Genomic DNA, 19,039 nt, shown 5'->3' with positions numbered 1-19,039 from the left:
TGGAATCGTGTGAATTGGGCTCTGGCACGAGCCGAGCCCGGTTGCAGCTTGCGGAACCAAGACCCAATGGCTGTTCCATGATAACGCATGTCGAGTAAGGTGTCATACGAATCGGGATACTAACCCCTCACCAATTCTGGCGACGGGGTTAGCATTCCACCCTTCTAGAGGGACACGACATGTGCGTAACTGTGAACCCCGGTTAAAGTTAACTGAAGCCTCAGCTCCACAAAATGGATGCTGCCACCACAGACACGAGTCTGACCTCCTGCTGCTGGGAGTCCTTCCAGCGAGGAGAGCTTGGACAAAGGGTTTCCTGTCCGGGGCGGTGCTCGCACCATCCCAGACAGGGTTTTGTGTATCCTGGGTAGGCAGGGCTTTACAGGAAGGTGACTGCAGAGTGGCACCCCGGTGCTCACTACGCATCTGCTGGCTAGAACCAGTTCCAGGGGCACCCCAGCCCCTGACCTGGGGAAAGTCCGGCATGGGAGAGGGGTGTAACCACCCCCCTTCCTGGCCCCACCCCTAGGGCAGGACCTAGTCACGTACCCACCCCTTTCTTTAGGATAAAGGCAGGAGCGGGGACCCTTCCAAATTAGATCATCTTTGAATCAAGAACTACTTTCTACGAAAGGAAACTCAAGGCTCTTCTCAAGATTTCTCCCTTGTGACTAAGGAGTAGTCACCCTGCATCCGCAGGCACCATCTAAGAACTCTGCGGTTTGCTGCAAGTCCTTCCTCAGGAATCCGACTGCCCAGCTCGACGAGAACCGGCTTCCCTGGCACCTCTGACCTCTACCCACATCGTCAGCTCAGCTGAGATCCGTGGGTGCGACGAGACCTCGAGGGACCGGCCATCATCAAAACCTGCACGATTTCTTAACCAGCACGACCGCCGAGGGAACCCTCTGGTGAGGGCTTTGGGGTCTGAGAAGCCCCGACCCTGAGCAGCTCCAGCACCGAAGTTCAGCCTCCCAGTATCTCCACGATCTGCGTGGGGCCCTTCTGCTTTTGCCGCTCATCACGTTGTCTGGTTACTAGCCGCTGGCTTGTGGCCTGCTTGACGACGTCCGACAACAACACTGTTGGTCTGGTTGCTCCAGACTGACCCTTGCTCCCTTTTGAAAGAGGAGCACCCCGGACCCTCCTGGTCCACTCAAGACGCCATTTTAGGTCCACCACGTGGCCCTGAATTTGCCAAGGCTTGTTGCCCCAATCCTGGGCCCAGCGACGCCGACAGCATCAACCTTCGTGGGACAGCTCGCACCTCCATCCTGGTTGCCGACAACGCCTCCTGGTCCGTGAGACTGCAGAGCCTAGCGTCGCCCACTCACCTAGTCGAGGTGACGATCATCCGGTACCCTCTGACTACTGGCTAGTAGTTACGAACTTGGTCCCCTCTGCTTTCAGGTGTCATCCATCTCTGATCCAGGCTTGGATCACTACGAACTATCTCCACTGGTCGCCGGCCAGCAACTCCTTCCTTCCGGCTCCTGGCTTGTCAGCGAGGACTCCCGACGTCTGTAAAGACTTATGCAGCCGCAGCCCCTGGGCTAGGTAACTTCGGCATTTCGGTGCCCCGCATAGCCTCCTTATTTAAGGGTCCCGAGTCCCTACCGCTTCCGACTTGCTTTATCGAGTCCGCCCGAGACCACTAAACTTTCCGTGCCCTCGGGCACTTGTATTGATTGTGCACTTGAAGTATTCTCTTAAGAGTTTTGTTGTGTGCTTAGTACCCTGTCCTCATAAAGAGTACAGGGCTGTTGTGATTCTAATAAATACACTGTTTATTTTCATAACACTTGTGTGGTGTCCTTTCACTTGGTGTTCAAGGGGTATGTGATGGTATAACAGCTGGCTTAACACGCCCTCTAGAGTTTAGCCCGAAGACTGCTCGTATCCACGCTACTAGGATAGCTGGTCTAAGGTTGACTTACAACCAATCACCATAGGGGTTGTTTGGACTAATGCATAGTGATCACTAGAATAGTGAGCACTGCATATCAGGCCAACTTCTCACAACTTGCAACTGGGAGAAGGTAGACAAGTCGAGTTTGGTGTCTAAAGAATTGTAATTTAAAGCCATCTTTAAAGTTAAAGTCAGATTTTAAGTCACAATTCTGAAAATACCACTTATAGAAAGTTGCCATTATCTTGTCCTAACCATTTGGTGTCTGCAGCCTTTCCCTGGTCACATGACTATGTGTAGCTGACAGTTGGTCCTTGTGTTTTGCTCTCAAACAGTGAGACAAAGAGAAGTGAGAGGGTGGCAGGATGGAACACTCTGACTTAATGAGGGGCGGAGCTGTCACCCACCCTACTTGTACACCACAAAGGTCTTGCCTGAAGACACAAAGGGTTTGACCCCATTTAAGCTGGGCCAGGCAAGGGAGGAAGGGATGCCTGATACCTAAGGGGGCGGGGGGGGGGTAGAAACCTCCAGAACCTTCCCCTACTTCAAAGTGGGCACCGGTTATAGATAATGGACCATCAGTCCCAGCTCTTCAGTACACACATGGACCTGTGGAAGACTCAGGAGAAGAATTATTGTGCTGCTTTGCTTCAAGAAGGACTGCCACTGTGCTGTCCTGCTGTGCTGCCCTCCTGCCTGAGTGAGAAGGACTGGACCTGCATCTTGAACCCAGGACCACCAGAGTGACTCCAAGGCTAGTTGGCTGGCCTTCTGATCAGAGCCTCAGGGACAGAAGAGGCTCCAATAACCTTGCACCAAGACTCTGCCAGCTTTAAGACCTACCCTCCCAAGTGGTGCCATCCCTGTCCTGGACCCTTGGAAGTGGGCCAGATGGTGCTCTGCCAGCCCAGCTGTGGTCCCGCCAGAACCAATGCAGCGCGGCGTATCGCCTCAGAAGACTCCAGATCAGAACCACTGTGCGATTCATCCATAATGCAGGACTTTGCATCACAGCCTGCAGCCTCCTCGGAACCATTGCTGTGCAACACATTCTACACGCAAGGACTTTGTATCACCCACCACAGCTCATCGGAACTGCTGCTGCACGACGCATATCCATGCAAGGACCTTGCATTGCCATTGCAGCATTCCTGAACTGCTGCTGCGCAATGCATCTCCACGCAAGGACATCACATCGTCTCTGCTTCATGACCCGACACAGGACTGTGCGCTCCTGTGCTCCATTGTAGTCGGCCTGAAATTGTGACTTTGTCCCAGCATAGCTTAACCAGATAACCACAGTTGGCACTTTGCACTTTCTGTGCTATTTTCACTTAAATCTTTAAAATTGCTTACCAGCGGTTCTACTGATTGGTATTTTTGTCGTTTTGATCTTAAATTATGTATTACCCTTTACTCTATTTTTCCAAATTGGTGTGGGATTTTTCTTGTGTTTTATTTCACTTTAATGCTGTTTAAGTTGCTGCATAAATACTTTACACATTGCCTCTAAGTTAAGCCTAATGGCTCTCTGCCAAGCTACAGAGCACAGGCTTGAGTAGGGTTTCACCCCCCTCAACCAGTAACCCAATTTCTTACAGTCCTCCTGTCTCAGTATCATGTAGAGGTGCTAATTCTAAAGTCTAGTGGATGTGTAGTTACTGAGTTTGGACAGCAAAAGAGGCACAGCTGAAAAGAGAGTGTTGTACCAGTTTCTGTATGCAGCTCCCACACAGATACCTAGAAGTGAACCTGGACGAACAGGATCTTATGTTATTTTGAAACCAGCAGCCTCCTCTGGTAGCAATCATTACCTAAGTACGTCACAGTCATTATCGTATCACATTCCAACATACCTTTAGTTTGTTAATTGAATTGGCTCCTTAACTTAGAATTTCTGTTTTTCCGCATATTTGTTTTAATAGAAAACTTTATATTCACTCCCCTAAGAGTGAAGAATAATATGATTGTAATTTAGAAACTGTACATATTGCTTTGTTCTGTTACATGCACAATAAAAAGTGCTTGGAAGTGTCCAGGTACATAGTGTTTCGATCTATAGCAATTCATTGCAACTAGAACTGCCTGATTCCATAGGATATGGCAGTAGGTAAATAACAAATAAGCGTTTAGAAGTGGCCAGGTGAACATTGCTTAGCCTTGTATAATAAAATAGTTTATAGAGAAAGTTAAGGTATTTCTGTTGTTTTTTTGTAGTGTGTTTCTGTGTTGAACTCTTGTTTGCTCATATAGCAAGTAAACTAAATGACCTAATAGAACATAAAAAATTACACTGACATGCAAATGTACTATTTTATTCATCCGTCGTACTATACCACTCACACATAAAGACTGGTACCCAAGGACACCCCTTGTGTACCTGAAAGTGAGTGAATGGAAAGTGCCAACAATGGTGGTGGTCTAATCAAACTGCTTTAAGTTCACAAAGTAGACACACAGATGCGTATTCTTGCACAGCAACAATAACATGCCCCAAACCTCTCATGCATTTTAGCCATAAAGATTCCCTAAATGTTGAAGAGACATGTAAATAAAATATCTGAACAAATTAAGATTTTGATTTCTCACACAGAAACATGACATAAATTGCTGCACGCGTTTTACTTACTGGTTGCAGTTCTTCCCAACAACATGCCTTCGGCATTGACACGTGCCGGAGGGATCACTGCAGGATGGGCTGACTGAGCCCCCGACGTCACACTGGCAACCTGTAGTAACAGGAAGCAGAATCATTTATGTAAAGAAAGTCAAAATGTCCGCATGATATTCACTCGTTGTGTCACTCCTGTTACTTCAACTGATAATAACTTTGACTGACCACCACTTAGACTCTGGGTACTGCACCAGCATTTTACAGCTTTAGAAGTTGCACTGCTAGGTCTACAGCTAGTCTACAGCTTTGCCCAATATCTTGAATGGAATGGCGTGGTTGTAGCCATAGTCACAGTCAAGTGGACATACTTGTCCTCAAAGGTATGACACATTTTGCCAGATAGCTTGAACTGGGCTTGTAAAGTGAACCCCTCTAAGCTCATTTATTCTAGGCAATCTAGAAAACAAGTGTAATTTTCAGAGATATTCTAAGTTCAGTGACCATGCCTTTTGGTGGTTGTCAAATCAGAATAAGGGCATAGATCCATGACTAACTTGTTTCATAATTCTATGGGTAGAATATAAAAGGTGTGAGTAAGTTCCGCTGTACAGTGCCAAACACTGTGCCAATTATTGGTTGTTTTATCTTGAAATGAGCTGACCTATGATTAAGGTATAAATAAATCACAAAGACGGAAACCAGTTCAAGCTCTTCTTTAATTGGTCTGAGGATGAGTACACCACAGACTACACCAGTCTGGGGCTCATGCTAAGAGGATCCTGATGTTTTAAACTAGCGATAAAACACTTAAAACATGACATGTATGCATTCTATACCATCGACTAACAGGAAGCACAATCCTACTCATCAGTAAAATTATTAATATTACTTTTGACACCATTATCTGTCCAGTATTAATTTATGGAATTAAAGTGTAGAGTAAACACAATTAGACACATCCAGTCCTCAGCGGAAACCCTGAACATTAACATCTGCAGACATTGTTTTGCGCAAATACTGCACAAATCCTGGAAGTCTAGACACTTGGAGTGACTTCTTGTGCTGCTCAATCTCCACAAGCAACAAAGTGAAACAAAGTGATCAAAAGGCCATCCAATACAAGGTGCAAAAAGATCAAGAAAGCAATCACCCAATTAAATCCCGCGAATGCTATCTCACAGAATAAAAGTCTCTCTGTAGAAGTCATTCCCTTAGGATCTTCCCATAGGCGACCACAAGCTGGAGGAGAGAATTCTCCGAGACTTAGAATAGTCCCAGAAAAAGCCCCACACAACACACAGGCTCCTACACTGCCTACCAAGATATTTGGAACACTTACTTACCCACATTCTGCTAAGAAACTTGAAGAAGGAAAATGTTACTTCATTTAAGAGATATGCTAAATAAACAGCAGTGAGAGCAATGAAATATGGCACTGCAAGTCATCAAAAAAGGAATTGTGCATAAAACATAGACTTCACAATTGTCTGGAAATTGAAACAAATGCTACTACACAGATGCAAAAAATTGGGGTATTAGTTAAGACCTCTTAGCAATCCTGAGGTGTGGGTCTTACTGGAGGTAACTGGAGGGGTAGTTCGCTCCCAAGGATGCCCTTAGGGCCAACTATTCCTCCTGTTACCTTCAGTAAGTTGCACACAGCAGGATTGCTGAGAAGTTGTCAGAGGCCATGCCCCCTTTCTCCACCACTCTGCAAACACGCCACTGGGTGCACTACAAGTTTGGGGATGAAGTCCCCTTGTCTCTTGAGGTTCTGTGGGGGCCAACTACCCCTCCTGTTACCTCCAGTAAGTCCCACACAGTGGAATTGCTGAGAGATTTTTGGTGTCCATGCCCCCTTTCTCCACCACATAGCAAATAGTGGTGGTGGTCCCCGGGGCAGCAGGAGAGGCCATGGGTGTCTCCCCCGTATTCATTGTGAAAAAAGCCCCGGGGAGGTGGTGGTCCCTGGGGCATAATGAGCCCCAGAATGGGGGGCCTGTGCGCCCCCTATTATTAACATAATGCCCCCGGGACCTGGCCCACCAGGGGCCGATAATGAACAAATGGAGACACACATGCTTTGTGTTTTTTAAAGATTTTCACCGGATCTGTGGATCCCGCCCAAAAATAAAATATATATATTATTTGACCCTGGTGGATCCCAGTGGGACCCCCCAAGAGACCTAGGGTCAGGTTGTTTCTACCATACCCCCTTTTCTTTTTTTTTTAAATCATTTTTTGTGGGGCTCTGTTCAACTAAGTCCCAAGGTGGCTGCCAACACTTCTTCGTTGAAGTGTTGGCAGCCAATCAAATTTCAGTTGAGTTTCAGTAGATTGTTGGACTCCCAGATAGCTATATTTTTTAAACTTAAATATCTCTGATCTACTGAACGGATTTACACCAAATTGCAAAAAGCACACTTTCTAGAACAAAATCTAGCTCCCTGCCAATTTTGGTGTAATTCCGTTCAGCGGTTCGAGCTGTAGTCGTGTTCAATAAATGAAAAATCCCTATTAACATAACATGCTGCATGCCGCATGAAGGAGTTCTTTAACACAAGCATTAACAACATGATACCTATCAGACAGTTGGGGGGGGGGCGTGGCTAGCCAGCCAACATGGCAGACGTGTCCGTGTAGAGCTCCAGTGATCACCCCTACTTATCCTGACCTTTACCTTGTGTAGGCGTTTACACAGCCCATACTGTACGGGGCTGGTGTGGAGGCACAGCGGGGAGCCCGCGGAGCACAGCGGATCCCGAATCGAGCCCGTGGCTGAGGCAGAGGAGACCGTCAGCGGGCAGAGGCGTTGAGGCCCGCGACAGAGTGGCACGAATCACATGACACAGCACATCCACACAGTGTGCACAACGCTCACAACAAAAGGGAACCTGAACAGCCAAAGGAGCCACAGCGACACCGGAGAAGTAGCCAGCGGCTGTGCAAATGCTTCCATGCAGACACAAAGACCTCAAAAAGTCGAAGTCCCAGACGCCTGAGGACACAGACTGGCCGTTCGAGCCAGACGGCGACACTCACTGCGGCAGCAGAACCACTGTGGACACAACACTGCTGCGACACGCACTAGTAGCAAAACTGACACAGCCAAGGCGGTTGATGAATACACCATGGGCCCCAATGGGCTGACTAGGCTGTTGCAGGATAAAGACAGTTGCACATCCCCAAGAGCCCCACAAAGCTTCTCCAGCCCTGCCTAGTGCTTAACCAACACAAGCTGTAATGTCAAAGACAGCTATCATCAGCAAGGGTGGAAGACCTGCCAGACAGCAATGTCTCAAGGTAGCCATCCTCACCAAAAGCACAAGAAAGACTGGTGCAGAGCGCGCACCACAAGCAGCTGCCCAATGCCACCGCCAGTGGGAAGATCACTACTCGCTCCCACTGGTGTACAGACACAACTGCAAGCTACAACTCAGGCACATCAGTGCCAGAAGAGATCGCCCAAGGAGGAGACAGAACACACATGGTCAGAAGCGGGAAGAAGACCGCACCAGTGAATCCGGCAGCACGGGCAAGCACCCAGGACTTAGGTGGGGGCCTGGTGCTAGGAGGCAGGCGGCTGTCGGCAGGTGTGGATGCCTTCTGCGCAACAGTTGGTGATGGGCAGGCTCAGGGACAAGTCCCTGCAGAAGCAGCAGGGAGCTGATGGTCTGGGCTCATCCCATGGATTGCAGGGTGACGGTCTGGGCCCGGCGGCGGCCCTTGCGGCCAAGATGGACTCCGTGCTGGCGGCAGTGGAGTGCATAGGCACCACACTGGAACAAACTAAGGTATCAATGGAGGCACGGATCGACAAGGTAACATCCGTCTTTACTCTCCTCCGTGTCGACCACCGAAAGCTGGCGGAGTCAGTTGCTGAGCAGCGCCAATCGCTTCAAGGATTGCAACCTGTGGTGCAAAGTTATACTTCGGCGCTTCAAGATGTCATAGACAGAGTCCACGTCCTGGAAGATCGCATTGAGGACGTGGAAGGGCGCTCTCGCTGCAATAATGTTCGGGTGGTAGGACTTCCAGAAGGAGAAGAGGGGAAATACCCGGAGCGATACATGGAGAACTGGTTGCGGGACCTCCTGCCCTCGGAGGTACTGTCCCCGCACTTCACAGTGCCGGCGCAGAGGCCCCGACCCAGGGCTAGGCCCCGCCCGTTTCTCTTCAAGCTACTGAACTACCGTGACCGGGATGTGGTGCTGCGCGAAATGAGGAAGCTGGACAATCTGACAGTGGGGAGCAGCCGTGTGATGTTTTTCCAGACTACACAGCAATGGTGCAGCGACGGAGGAGCAAATATTTGGCGGTGAAAAAACTGTTGCGGGAACTGGGACTACCATATTCCTTGCTGTTCCCCCCTTGTCTCCGCGTGATCACCAAGGAAGGGGCCCGTTTCTTTGATGCGCAGTCAGGCGTCTCGGATTGGCTGGAGGAAACGGGGCAGTGGTAGGGCACACGGCCTGCGGATGCGGAGGGTGAATGGCAGGTGCAGAGATCCCGAAGACGCAGGAGACGAGGCGCTTGTCGGGGGCAGGGCAGTGGCCTAGCGGCGCTCAGTCTGGAGAAAATGTGGCTAGAGCCGCAGGAAGCGCTTGAAGCGGTAGTAAATCTAGGAACAGTGCAGGGCGGGGCCCGAGTGGCCTCACAGACACGCAGCGACCCGGACTTGAGCGGGCCGTCATCACCATCAACTGTACTATCGGAGGACATAACCATGCCGGTGGTAACACCACAGACTGCCGACCTTCTCATGTAATGTAATGTATGGTGAACACACCAGGGCCTCTACCCTCAATCAATCAATCAATCAATCAATCAATCAATGCATTTGTATAGCGCGCTACTCACCCGGAGGGTCTCAAGGCGCTTGGGGGGGGGGGGGGTCCGCTAATGCTCGAACAGCCAGGTCTTGAGCTGCTTCCTGAAGGCGAGGTGGTCCTGGGTCATGCGGAGGTGGGTCGGGAGGGAGTTCCAGGTCTTGGTGGCGAGGTAGGAGAAGGACCTTCCCCCTGTGGTGGCTCTTCGGATGCGGGGGACGGCGGCGAGGGTGTGGCCGGTCAACCGAAGCTGGCGTTTGAGAGCGTAGAAGTTGAGGCGGCTGTTGAGGTATCCTGGGCCTTCGTTGTGCAGGGCTTTGTGTGCGTGGGTGAGGAGACGGAAGGTGATTCTCTTGTTGACTGGGAGCCAGTGCAGGTCTCTCAGGTGTCCGGAGATGTGGTTGCGACGGGGGATGTCCAGGATGAGTCGTGCTGAGGCGTTCTGGATCCGTTGGAGTCTCTTCTGGAGTTTGGCGGTGGTTCCGGCGTAGAGGGAGTTGCCGTAGTCCAGTCGGCTGGTGACGAGGGCCTGGGTGACCGTCTTCCTGGTCTCGGTGGGGATCCACCGGAAGATCTTGCGTAGCATGCGTAAGATGTTGAAGCACGACGAGGAGACGGCGTTGACTTGTCTGGTCATGGAGAGGGAGGAGTCCAGGATGAAGCCCAGGTTGCGTGGGTGGTCTGTTGGTTTGGGTGCGCTGCCTAGTGCGGGGGGCCACCAGGAGTCGTCCCAGGCGGAAGGTGAGGATCCCAGGATGAGGACTTCCGTCTTGTCCGATCTCAGTTTCAGGCGGCTGTTCTTCATCCATTCGGCTACCTCTTTCATCCCTTCATGTAGGTTGGCTCTGGCGGTGGCGGGGTTGTTGGTGAGGGAGAGGATCAGCTGGGTGTCATCGGCGTAGGAGATGATGTTGAGGTTGTGCTGGCGTGCAATGGTTGCGAGGGGACTCATGTAGACGTTGAAGAGGGTTGGGCTGAGTGAGGAGCCTTGAGGAATGCCGCAGATGACTTCGGTGGCTTCTGATCTGAACGGGGGGAGGCGGACTCTCTGTGTCCTTCCGGCGAGGAAGGAGATGGTCCACTCCAGGGCCTTCTCCTGGATTCCGACGTTGCTGAGGCGCTGTACAAGGGTATGGTGGCAGACAGTGTCGAAGGCCGCGGAGAGGTCTAGGAGGATGAGTGCCGCTGTTTCTCCGCTGTCGAGCAGAGCTCGGATGTCATCGGTGGCTGCGATCAGGGCGGTCTCGGTGCTGTGGTTGGCCCGGAAGCCAGACTGTGAAAGGTCGAGGGATCCGTTCGTCTCGAGGAAGGCGGCCAGCTGCTTGTTGACGGTCTTCTCGATGACTTTTGCAGGAAACGGGAGCAGCGAGATGGGGCGGTAGTTCTTGAGGTCGGTGGGGTCGGCTGATGGCTTCTTTAGAAGAGCGCTGAGTTCGGCGTGCTTCCAACTCTCCGGGAAGGTGGCAGCGTCGAAGGAGGTGTTGATGATGTCCCGCAGGTGGGGTGCGATGACAGCGTCTGCCTTGTTGAAGACGTGGTGAGGGCAGGGGTCGGTCGGAGATCCGGAGTGGATGGAGTTCATCGTGCGGACGGTGTCTTCGGTGCTGATCGGGGTCCAGGCGCGGAGGATGGTGGTGGGGAGCGGTGGTTCCGTTGTGGCATGCATCGGTTGAGGGCTGAAGCTGTTGTGTATGTCCGCGATCTTGTTGTGGAAGTAGGAGGTGAGGGAGTTGCAGAGGTCTTGCGATGGGGTGATGTCGTTGTTTCTGGCGTTGGGGTTGGAGAGCTCTTTAACGATGTTGAAGAGTTCCTTGCTGTTGTGTGCGTTGTTATCCAGTCGTTCCTTGAATGCAGTTTTCTTGGTGGTGTGGATCAGTTGGTGGTGTTTTCGGGTGGCGAGCTTGAGGGCAGTCATGTTGTCCGGTGTTGGGTCTTCGCGCCAGGCTTTCTCAAGGGCTCTGCAGTTCTTCTTCGAGTTCTTGAGTTCGTCGGTGAACCATGGGGCTTTCTTGCTGCCGGGTCTGTTGGGCGGGGTCCTCAGGGGGGCGAGGTCGTCTGCGCAGTCGCTGATCCACTTCGTGAGGTTGGTGGCCGCTTGGCTGGGGTTCGTAGTGCTGGTGGGTGGGTTCTTGTTCAGGGAGGATGTGAGCTGGTCAGCTGTGATCTTGTTCCAGCTTCTGCGTGCTACCTGTTGCTGTTGGTGGTGGATCGTGGTCCTTTTGAAGCTGAAGTGGACGCAGCTGTGGTCCGTCCAGTGGAGTCCGGTGGCGTGGCTGAATGCGATGTCCTTGCTGGAGGAGAAGACGGGGTCAAGTGTGTGTCCGGCCTAGTGGGTGGAGGTGGTCACCAGTTGCTTGAGTCCGAGGTTAGCGAGGTTGTCCAGCAGGGTGGTGGTGTTGCGGTCGTTGATGTTCTCCAGGTGGAAGTTGAGGTCCCCGAGGAGGATGTAGTCAGAGGAGGGGAGGGCGTACGGGCTGACGAAGTCGGCGATGTCTTCGCTGAATTGTGTGCGTGGTCCCGGGGGTCTGTAGATGAGCGTGCCTCTGAGGGTGGTCTTGGGATTGATGTGGATCTGGAAGTGGAGGTGCTCGGCGGGTGCGAGGGTGTCGTCGGTGTTGGTAGTGATGCGGATGGAGTTCCTGTGGATGATGGCGATGCCTCCTCCTGTCTGGTTGACGCGGTCCCTCCGGATGATCTTGTAGCCGTCCGGGATGGCGATGGCGATGTCGGGCGCTGAGGAGGCGTTCATCCAGGTTTCCGTGAGGAAGGCGACCTCTGGGGTTGTGGTGTCGAGCAGGTTCCAGAGCTCGACGGCGTGCCTGTGGACTGAGCGGGTGTTGAGCAGGATGCACTTCAGGTGGCTGCTGCTGTTGCTCGTCGAGGTCTTGGGCACTGCTGGAGTGGTGCAGGCTCGGATGCAGGTGAACTTGCAGGAGTTGCAGCAGAAGGGTCCGTGGGTGCGTCTCGGAGTGGCTTGGATGCAGCCCGGGAGTCTGCCGGCGTTGAGTGCGATGAGTTCGTTGGCGTCGTAGGACAGTCGGGTCGTCTTCCGTCGGTGGGGGCCAGGGGTCCGTGCCCTGGGCGCGGTCCAGGCGCGGACGGGCGCAGACGGGCTTACCTTTGACTTGGCGCTAGATAATGTCATGTTTCTCATATTGTGGCTATGCGCGCAATTGTGAAATGGTTACTCTTCTCTACATATGAGCGCACTGCTGCAAAAATTGCGAGGCTACTAGGCTGAGGGTGCCATAGCGGGGCCGGGTTTAGCGGGAACTATGTGTTTATCCCACTAGCGGGCTCCCCTGCAGGTGCCTCCCGTTGGCCCGGCGCGGATGCAAGTACTAGATATCCCAAAGCGCCTCTCATGTTACTAAGTGATTTGAGTTAGGGGTGTAGGGTACTGTGGTTGTTGGCAGCACACACACCCAGACAGCGACCGCGCTGAGTTAACCCACTGCTGTGTGGTGGATCTTGTTAAGGTTTGGACATATGCCCTATCGGGGACATGCCCTTCTTGTTATATTGTTTGTGTTTGCTCATATGTATCTGTTGCGGCACACTGACTTTCCTTTCCCTGCTGGCGCTCATAGCCCCCCTTCTGAGGCGCTCCCTTGCTCCTTGCGTGCAAAAAGACCTGACGCATGACACATACGAAAGTAATGACCTGGAACATCCGCGGAATGCACACCCCGTCCCGCCGTTATTCAGTGTTTTCATACCTACAGCGCCATGAGGTGGGGACTGCTCTCCTCCAGGAGACTCACATGACACTGGTTGAGCTGGGTAAACTGTGCAGGCGTTGGAAGGGGCAGATATTCGGTAGAACCTTCTCTGCCCATGCGCGCAGTACCCTGGTTTGGGTGCGGGCGGGCGTTCCCTTCAAATGCATGGAATCGTTGGTGGATCCTGCGGGCAGGTATACCCTAGTGCGGGGGAGATTGAATGGACAGGAAATCCTGCTGGGATCCCTCTATGCCCCAAACACAGACCAGCCCTCCTACTTAGAGACCATGAACCATGTCCTACATCCATAGGCAGGCCTCCCCTGGCTAGTGGGCTGGGATTTTAACATGGTGCTAGATGTGAGCCTGGACCGGTCTTTCCCTCCCCTCCGGGCTGTGACAGTGACATCACATGCGCAAGCGTTTGGGGATTGGCTTGTGCACTGGGGGGGTGTGTGATCTCTGGCGCGCGCAGCATTCCACAGATAGAATTTACTCCTACTTCTCCACAGTCCATGACTTGCATGTCTGATTGGATCGGATAATAGGCACCCAGTCGTTGCTCCCGCTCCTTACCAGGACAGAATATCTAGGGAGAACACACTCTGAACACAACCCCCTATGGTTCCAGATCAGCTGGGAGGCGGACCGCCCGCCCGTACCCACGTGGCGGCTGCAGCCTGCTGCGCTCGAGGATGCTGAGTTTCGATCCTTGCTGGGCACGGCTATTTTAGCTTATTTCGAGGCCAATGAGGGGACGGCGGGCAGTGCACTGGTGGAGTGGAAAGCACATCAAGCAGCCATTCGAGGGCACTGTATGGGGGCCACATGGAATGTTCGTAAAACACTATCGGCCTCCCTGATGCGTCTGGAGTCAGAGCTCCTCCAATATGAGAGGGAGGGAGAGGGGACAGGGGAGCACTCACGCGCTAAGTGACTTGCACACTAAACACGCAGAGCTTATGGAGAAGATGCGCTGCCACAACTACGCGGCGCACACAGCCAGGACACATGTCAGGGCGGACAGAGCTGGCTGGCTGCTAGCCTGGCTAGTGCAGAGCGACGGGCGCGGAGCCCCTGTAGGGGCACTATGCACAGCGGAGGGGGAGATGGTATGCACCCAGCGAGAAATTCACTGCGCTCTTACCGACCACTATAAACAACTCTATAAGGCCTGCGGCACTGGCCCCCGGCAGGCGCTGGATGCGCTCTTGGACGCTGTCACCCTGACCGCGGCAACTGAGGGACACAGGGACGAACTTAATGCCCCCCTCACACTGGAAGAGGTAGGAGATGCGATCAGGGGCATGGCGACTGGAAAAAACACCGGGCTGGATGGCCTACCCGTCGAATACTACAAGGCGAATAGGGATATTTTGGCGCCCCTGCTCCTCCAGCTGTATACCACCGCTGTAAGTGAAGGCTCGTTTCCCCCGTCCATGCAGGAAGCGTTCCTGGTCTCTTTGCCCAAGTCAGACAGGGACCACACAGCGCTAGGTTCGTACAGGCCACTGGCAATGCTAAATGCAAACTATAAAATCTTTGCGAAAATTCTTTCAGAGTGGCTTGCGGTAGTGGTCCCTCACTTAGTGCACCCCGATCAAAACGGGTTTGTGCCGGCGAGATCCACATCCCTGAATCTCAGGAGGTTCTTTAGGGTGGTGGCTGAAGCGACAAAGGAGTGGCCTAGGGCGGGGTGCCTGATAATAGATTTGGAAAAGGCCTTTGACTGCCTGGAGTGGGGGTACCTGGTTGCGGCGCTAGCACGCTATGACCTGGGTGAGGGATTCCTACAGATGGTTCAGCTCCTTTACAACAATCCTGTAGTTAGAGTGCAGCTGGGCCCATACATTTCGGAAGCGGTGGCGGTGGGCCGGGCACTCGGCAGGGATGCCCCTTGTCCCGGTTATTGTTCACGCTGGCTGTGGAACCTTTGGCAGCGGCACTGCGGCAGACACTGGAAGCGGGAATACCTCTGGGGGATGCGACCCACCAGATCTCGCTTTATGCGGATGACCTGCTGGTGTTCGTAAATGATGTGACGCACATACCAGAAAGGCTGGCCCAATTGCTGGAGCAGTTTGCGGTTGTCTCAGGGCTTAGGGTAAATGCGGACAAGTCCTGCCTCTATGCCTTCAATGCTGAGATAGAAGATCTGGGGTACTGTCTCGGGGACGTGAGGGTCCAATGGAAAGCCGACACCTTTAGGTATCTAGGGATTCAGATCTATAGTCAGCCAGACGACCTTTTTGAAGGCAACTTGGGTAAAGCGGTTGCAGCGCTTCGATCCCAGATACGTTTTTGGTCCTCCCTCCCACTGACAACAACAGGCAGAGTGGCTCTAGCCAAAATGGTTATGCTCTCCCGACTCCTGTATTATTTTGTCAATTTGCCTCTTTATGTACCGGCCTCCTTCTTCTCGTCGCTCAATGCGATGTTGTGGGACTTCATCTGGGGCACGTCCCGGCACCAGTTAGCGCTTGCGAAGTTGTTCCTGCCAACGGACAGCCGTGGGATGGCCGCTCCCAGCTTTGAGCACTATTACTTGGCAGCGCAACTTCAATGGATTGCACGCTGGTTGGCGGACAGGGGCAGGGATGACAATGCCACAGTTGAGCCGCCGTACTCACTAGAACGAGTCACCGGGCTTTTTCACCCCCTGGCGACGCCTGCAAGGCCCGCCCCGCTGCTGCTGGCAGTGGCGTATAAGTGCTTCCGCAGGGCCCTTTTTCTTACCAGACTGGTACATCCGTATGCCCCAGCGGTGCCCATGGAGGGTTTCCTAGGGACAAGGGGGGCCTTACCCAACCTATGCTGGAGCGCTGGAAAGAGGCGGACATTCAGACGCTGAGTGACATCTTTAGGGATGGTGAGTTGGTGGCGTATGAGACGTTGGTCTCAGAAGATGGGCTTCCCCCTGGGGGGTTCCTGTTGCATAGATCCATAGTGGCGAAAATGACAGCAAGGTGGGGTAGCATGGCATCGGAGCCTGAGCAGCACTTAACTATGCAATACCTACACGTCATGGGGAGGGGCAGGCACTTGGTCCGTTGGTATGCGGTGTCGCTGAGGATACACACAGGGACTAGCTTGGCTCCGCTCAGGGACAAAAGGGAGCGTGACATGGTCAGACAGCTATCGTATAAGGAGTGGGAAAGAATCCTTAAAAGCCCTGTGCGCGTCCCCAGAAACTTGCGCTTCCACCAGATACAGCTTTATGTAGTTCATAGGGCCTACCTCACGCCTGTGCTCACCAATAGGTATTTCCACCGCGCAGATGCTTCCTGCCCCCGATGCAGAGAGTTAGACACGGGGATCCTTCACCCCTTATGGAGCTGCCCTAGGGTGAGCTCCTGCTGGAGTGTAATCGTCGAGCTTCTCAGCAGATGCACTGGGCGCACAATACCCCTTGACTGGCCGGAATACATTTTGCATCAGCTCAGGAGGCCGCCTAAAGACAAGGTGTCGTCCCGCTTTTTAGATTTGGGGATGGTGGTGGCTACGCGTACCTTACGAGGCGCTGGAAGGCAAGTGATCCTCCAAGCGCACAGGCGTGGACCTCCTCCTTTCAGGCATGGGCCCGGGCAGAGTGGATGGCCATACGCAGGGAGGAGACGATGGGGCTTCAAAAAGAACCAATGGCGGAGCACTGGGAGCGTATGCTTAAAGCCTTGCAGCCGACGGGTGGAGCTGGGGGCGTAGGTGTTGTGGAGGACTAAATGTCGCCCTTTGGGATTGGGGTGCGCCGCGGGTTACTTTCCTGCCAAATAAGATGGCTTGACACCGTCATTGACTCCTGGGGTCACATAAGATTCAGGTGCAAGTCCAGTTGAGACTGGGGCGCATGGGTGTGTGTGGGGAGGGGGGTAGCCTAAGGGGAAGGGGGGGGGGGAGAATTAATAGGTACCAGCGTAATGGGTTTTGCCTATATTGTTTTCTTATGCTCTTCCATTTATTTTTTAATCACAGTTATTGTATAAAAGCCATCTCTGTGCACAAACCAGGAGCTGGGAAGATCCAACCCCAACTATGCTCATGCACAAAAACTCAACGTGCGGACAGTCATGGACCTACTTTGTGGCAGCTGCCCCGACAACCTGTGTTTCGCCAGTATGGGGCGGGTATCCTTCCTTCTTAATTCAAATGTGGTCTTGTACTCCTTTATCATATGATAACACGCCTTTAAATGCATGCCTGACGTGCCCAATTACTACTAGGCTATTAATGTTGAAAAGTCTAATGTACTGTGATACCTTTTCAAAATGCTAATAAACAGATTTGACAAAAAAATGATACCTATCAGACAGTTCCACACATGCAGTACCACCTTTGTGGTATACGTTCTGGAGTACTGTGTCAACTTAAGATATGTAGCACGACTCATATGTCGAAAAAAATAATCCTTGAGCATATTAGAGCAATAACAGAGATCAACAATAGCCTACTGTCCTGCATTTTGAGGCACACCAATACTCAGACAGCTCTAAACTAGCTTAATATGCCATAGAACAGGCGACAGGAACAGGAGAGGAGGGATCCGCACATTGAGACTCAGATAACGTGAGTCTAGGCATATCATAGGGATGGGCACCCGCTATCCAAATGGACATAACCTGGACAAGGAAATGGAAGTACATCTGCAGGAAGGTTAAGCCCCCATTTGACCTCGGGCAGCAGGACTGTTTGTTCATTTTACTATTGTTAACTTGACTTGCGTTTGCCTATACTTTTGAATGGTTCTTGTGGGTCAATTGACTCACTGCTTTATGCACAATGCAATGTGGATGGATCTGTATTACCAGTGTATTCTGTCCTGCACCTGTTCTATGCTATTATATATCTCTTTCTTGGGTATTACTTTTCTTTTCTTTTATTGCTATGTCTCTAAATGTTTTTACACTTCTATAACATAAGATGTCTTCCTAAATTTTATCTGACACTTTGCACCATGTCTCGTGCCTGTGACAATGGGGTCACTACCCTTTTCTTCTAGACACCATTGGCCGCAACTCAGCTCGCAGAAAAGACATCTTTGCTTGTATTTTTAAATTGAATATATTATTACTGTGAACTTTTAGTAGATGACATAGCACCACTTGGCGAATGCATCGAAACAACCACATCTGTGTGGGCTCTGACATCATATACTACTGTGGTCATAAAGCAGGAATTCACCATTAGTGATTACACCCAAGTGCCTAACGTAGATCACACGCCACTTGGCGAAAACAGGCAAGCACCTTGAGCTCCTACACCCAAGTGTCTAACGCAGATCTGCATGACTTAGAGCCACTTGACGTAAGCAGACAACAAACACTGCTGCCACTACACAGGAACTCACCACTAGCTACTACACTAGTTGGATGCCTATACTAGACGGGCTGTTTATAGCAAACTACACAAACAAGGGGGATCATAGCACATAACCGGGTTAAGGTTAGAATCTATCAAGAGAGGACAACAAACGATGGGCAGCATGAACGTACTACATATACCAGCATGCACCGCCAGATAGACAGCACATCTTATCCTCAACCCGGAGTACCAGACTGCTTGACAGTATGGTGTAACACTTGACACGTGTTTACAACTCAGATGGGTGCACACTCGAAACAGGGAGATTGTTACCTGTCATGAGTTAATAATACCCAGTACAGTGCACATACGTCAGGGTTGCGATCAGACACTACAATGACTGATGTCTTTTGCCCACAGAATTTGTGCATGTTAGGACAGATTGGAATTGTACCCCACTGGTAGGGACGTTACATTTGTTTTGGTTGCCAATTGTATTACTATCATTCATTGTGTGTATACAAGTTCATCATTACAAGATGACGGCTGTGTTTGAGGCAACAGACACTCACACGGATTTCTAGTACCTTGTTAAGTTCTTTCCAGAAAATGTATGTAAGACAGCTAATTTTGTCACTCCGTTGTGTGATGAAGGCCTTTCGAGGTT

The 19,039-nt window shown here is 51.8% G+C and overlaps 1 protein-coding gene across 1 annotated transcript in view; it reads right to left on the bottom strand.

Annotated features, from left to right (window-relative positions):
• Positions 1-4,541: 4,541 nt before the first annotated feature.
• Positions 4,542-19,039, bottom strand: part of LOC147660957 (laminin subunit alpha-5-like) — a gene marked incomplete at its 3' end in the record, with an annotated part of 218,421 nt that continues 203,923 nt past the window's right edge. The window contains exon 18 of the mRNA XM_086951410.1: positions 4,542-4,641. Within this exon, the coding sequence (XP_086807536.1) occupies positions 4,542-4,641 (100 nt within the window). The remainder of the gene's footprint in view (positions 4,642-19,039) is intronic.

Source organism: Lissotriton vulgaris, unplaced genomic scaffold (assembly GCF_964263255.1).
Source record: "Lissotriton vulgaris unplaced genomic scaffold, aLisVul1.2 SCAFFOLD_3097, whole genome shotgun sequence".
NCBI lineage: Eukaryota > Metazoa > Chordata > Amphibia > Caudata > Salamandridae > Lissotriton > Lissotriton vulgaris.
This window is presented reverse-complemented; position numbering and strand designations above follow the sequence as displayed.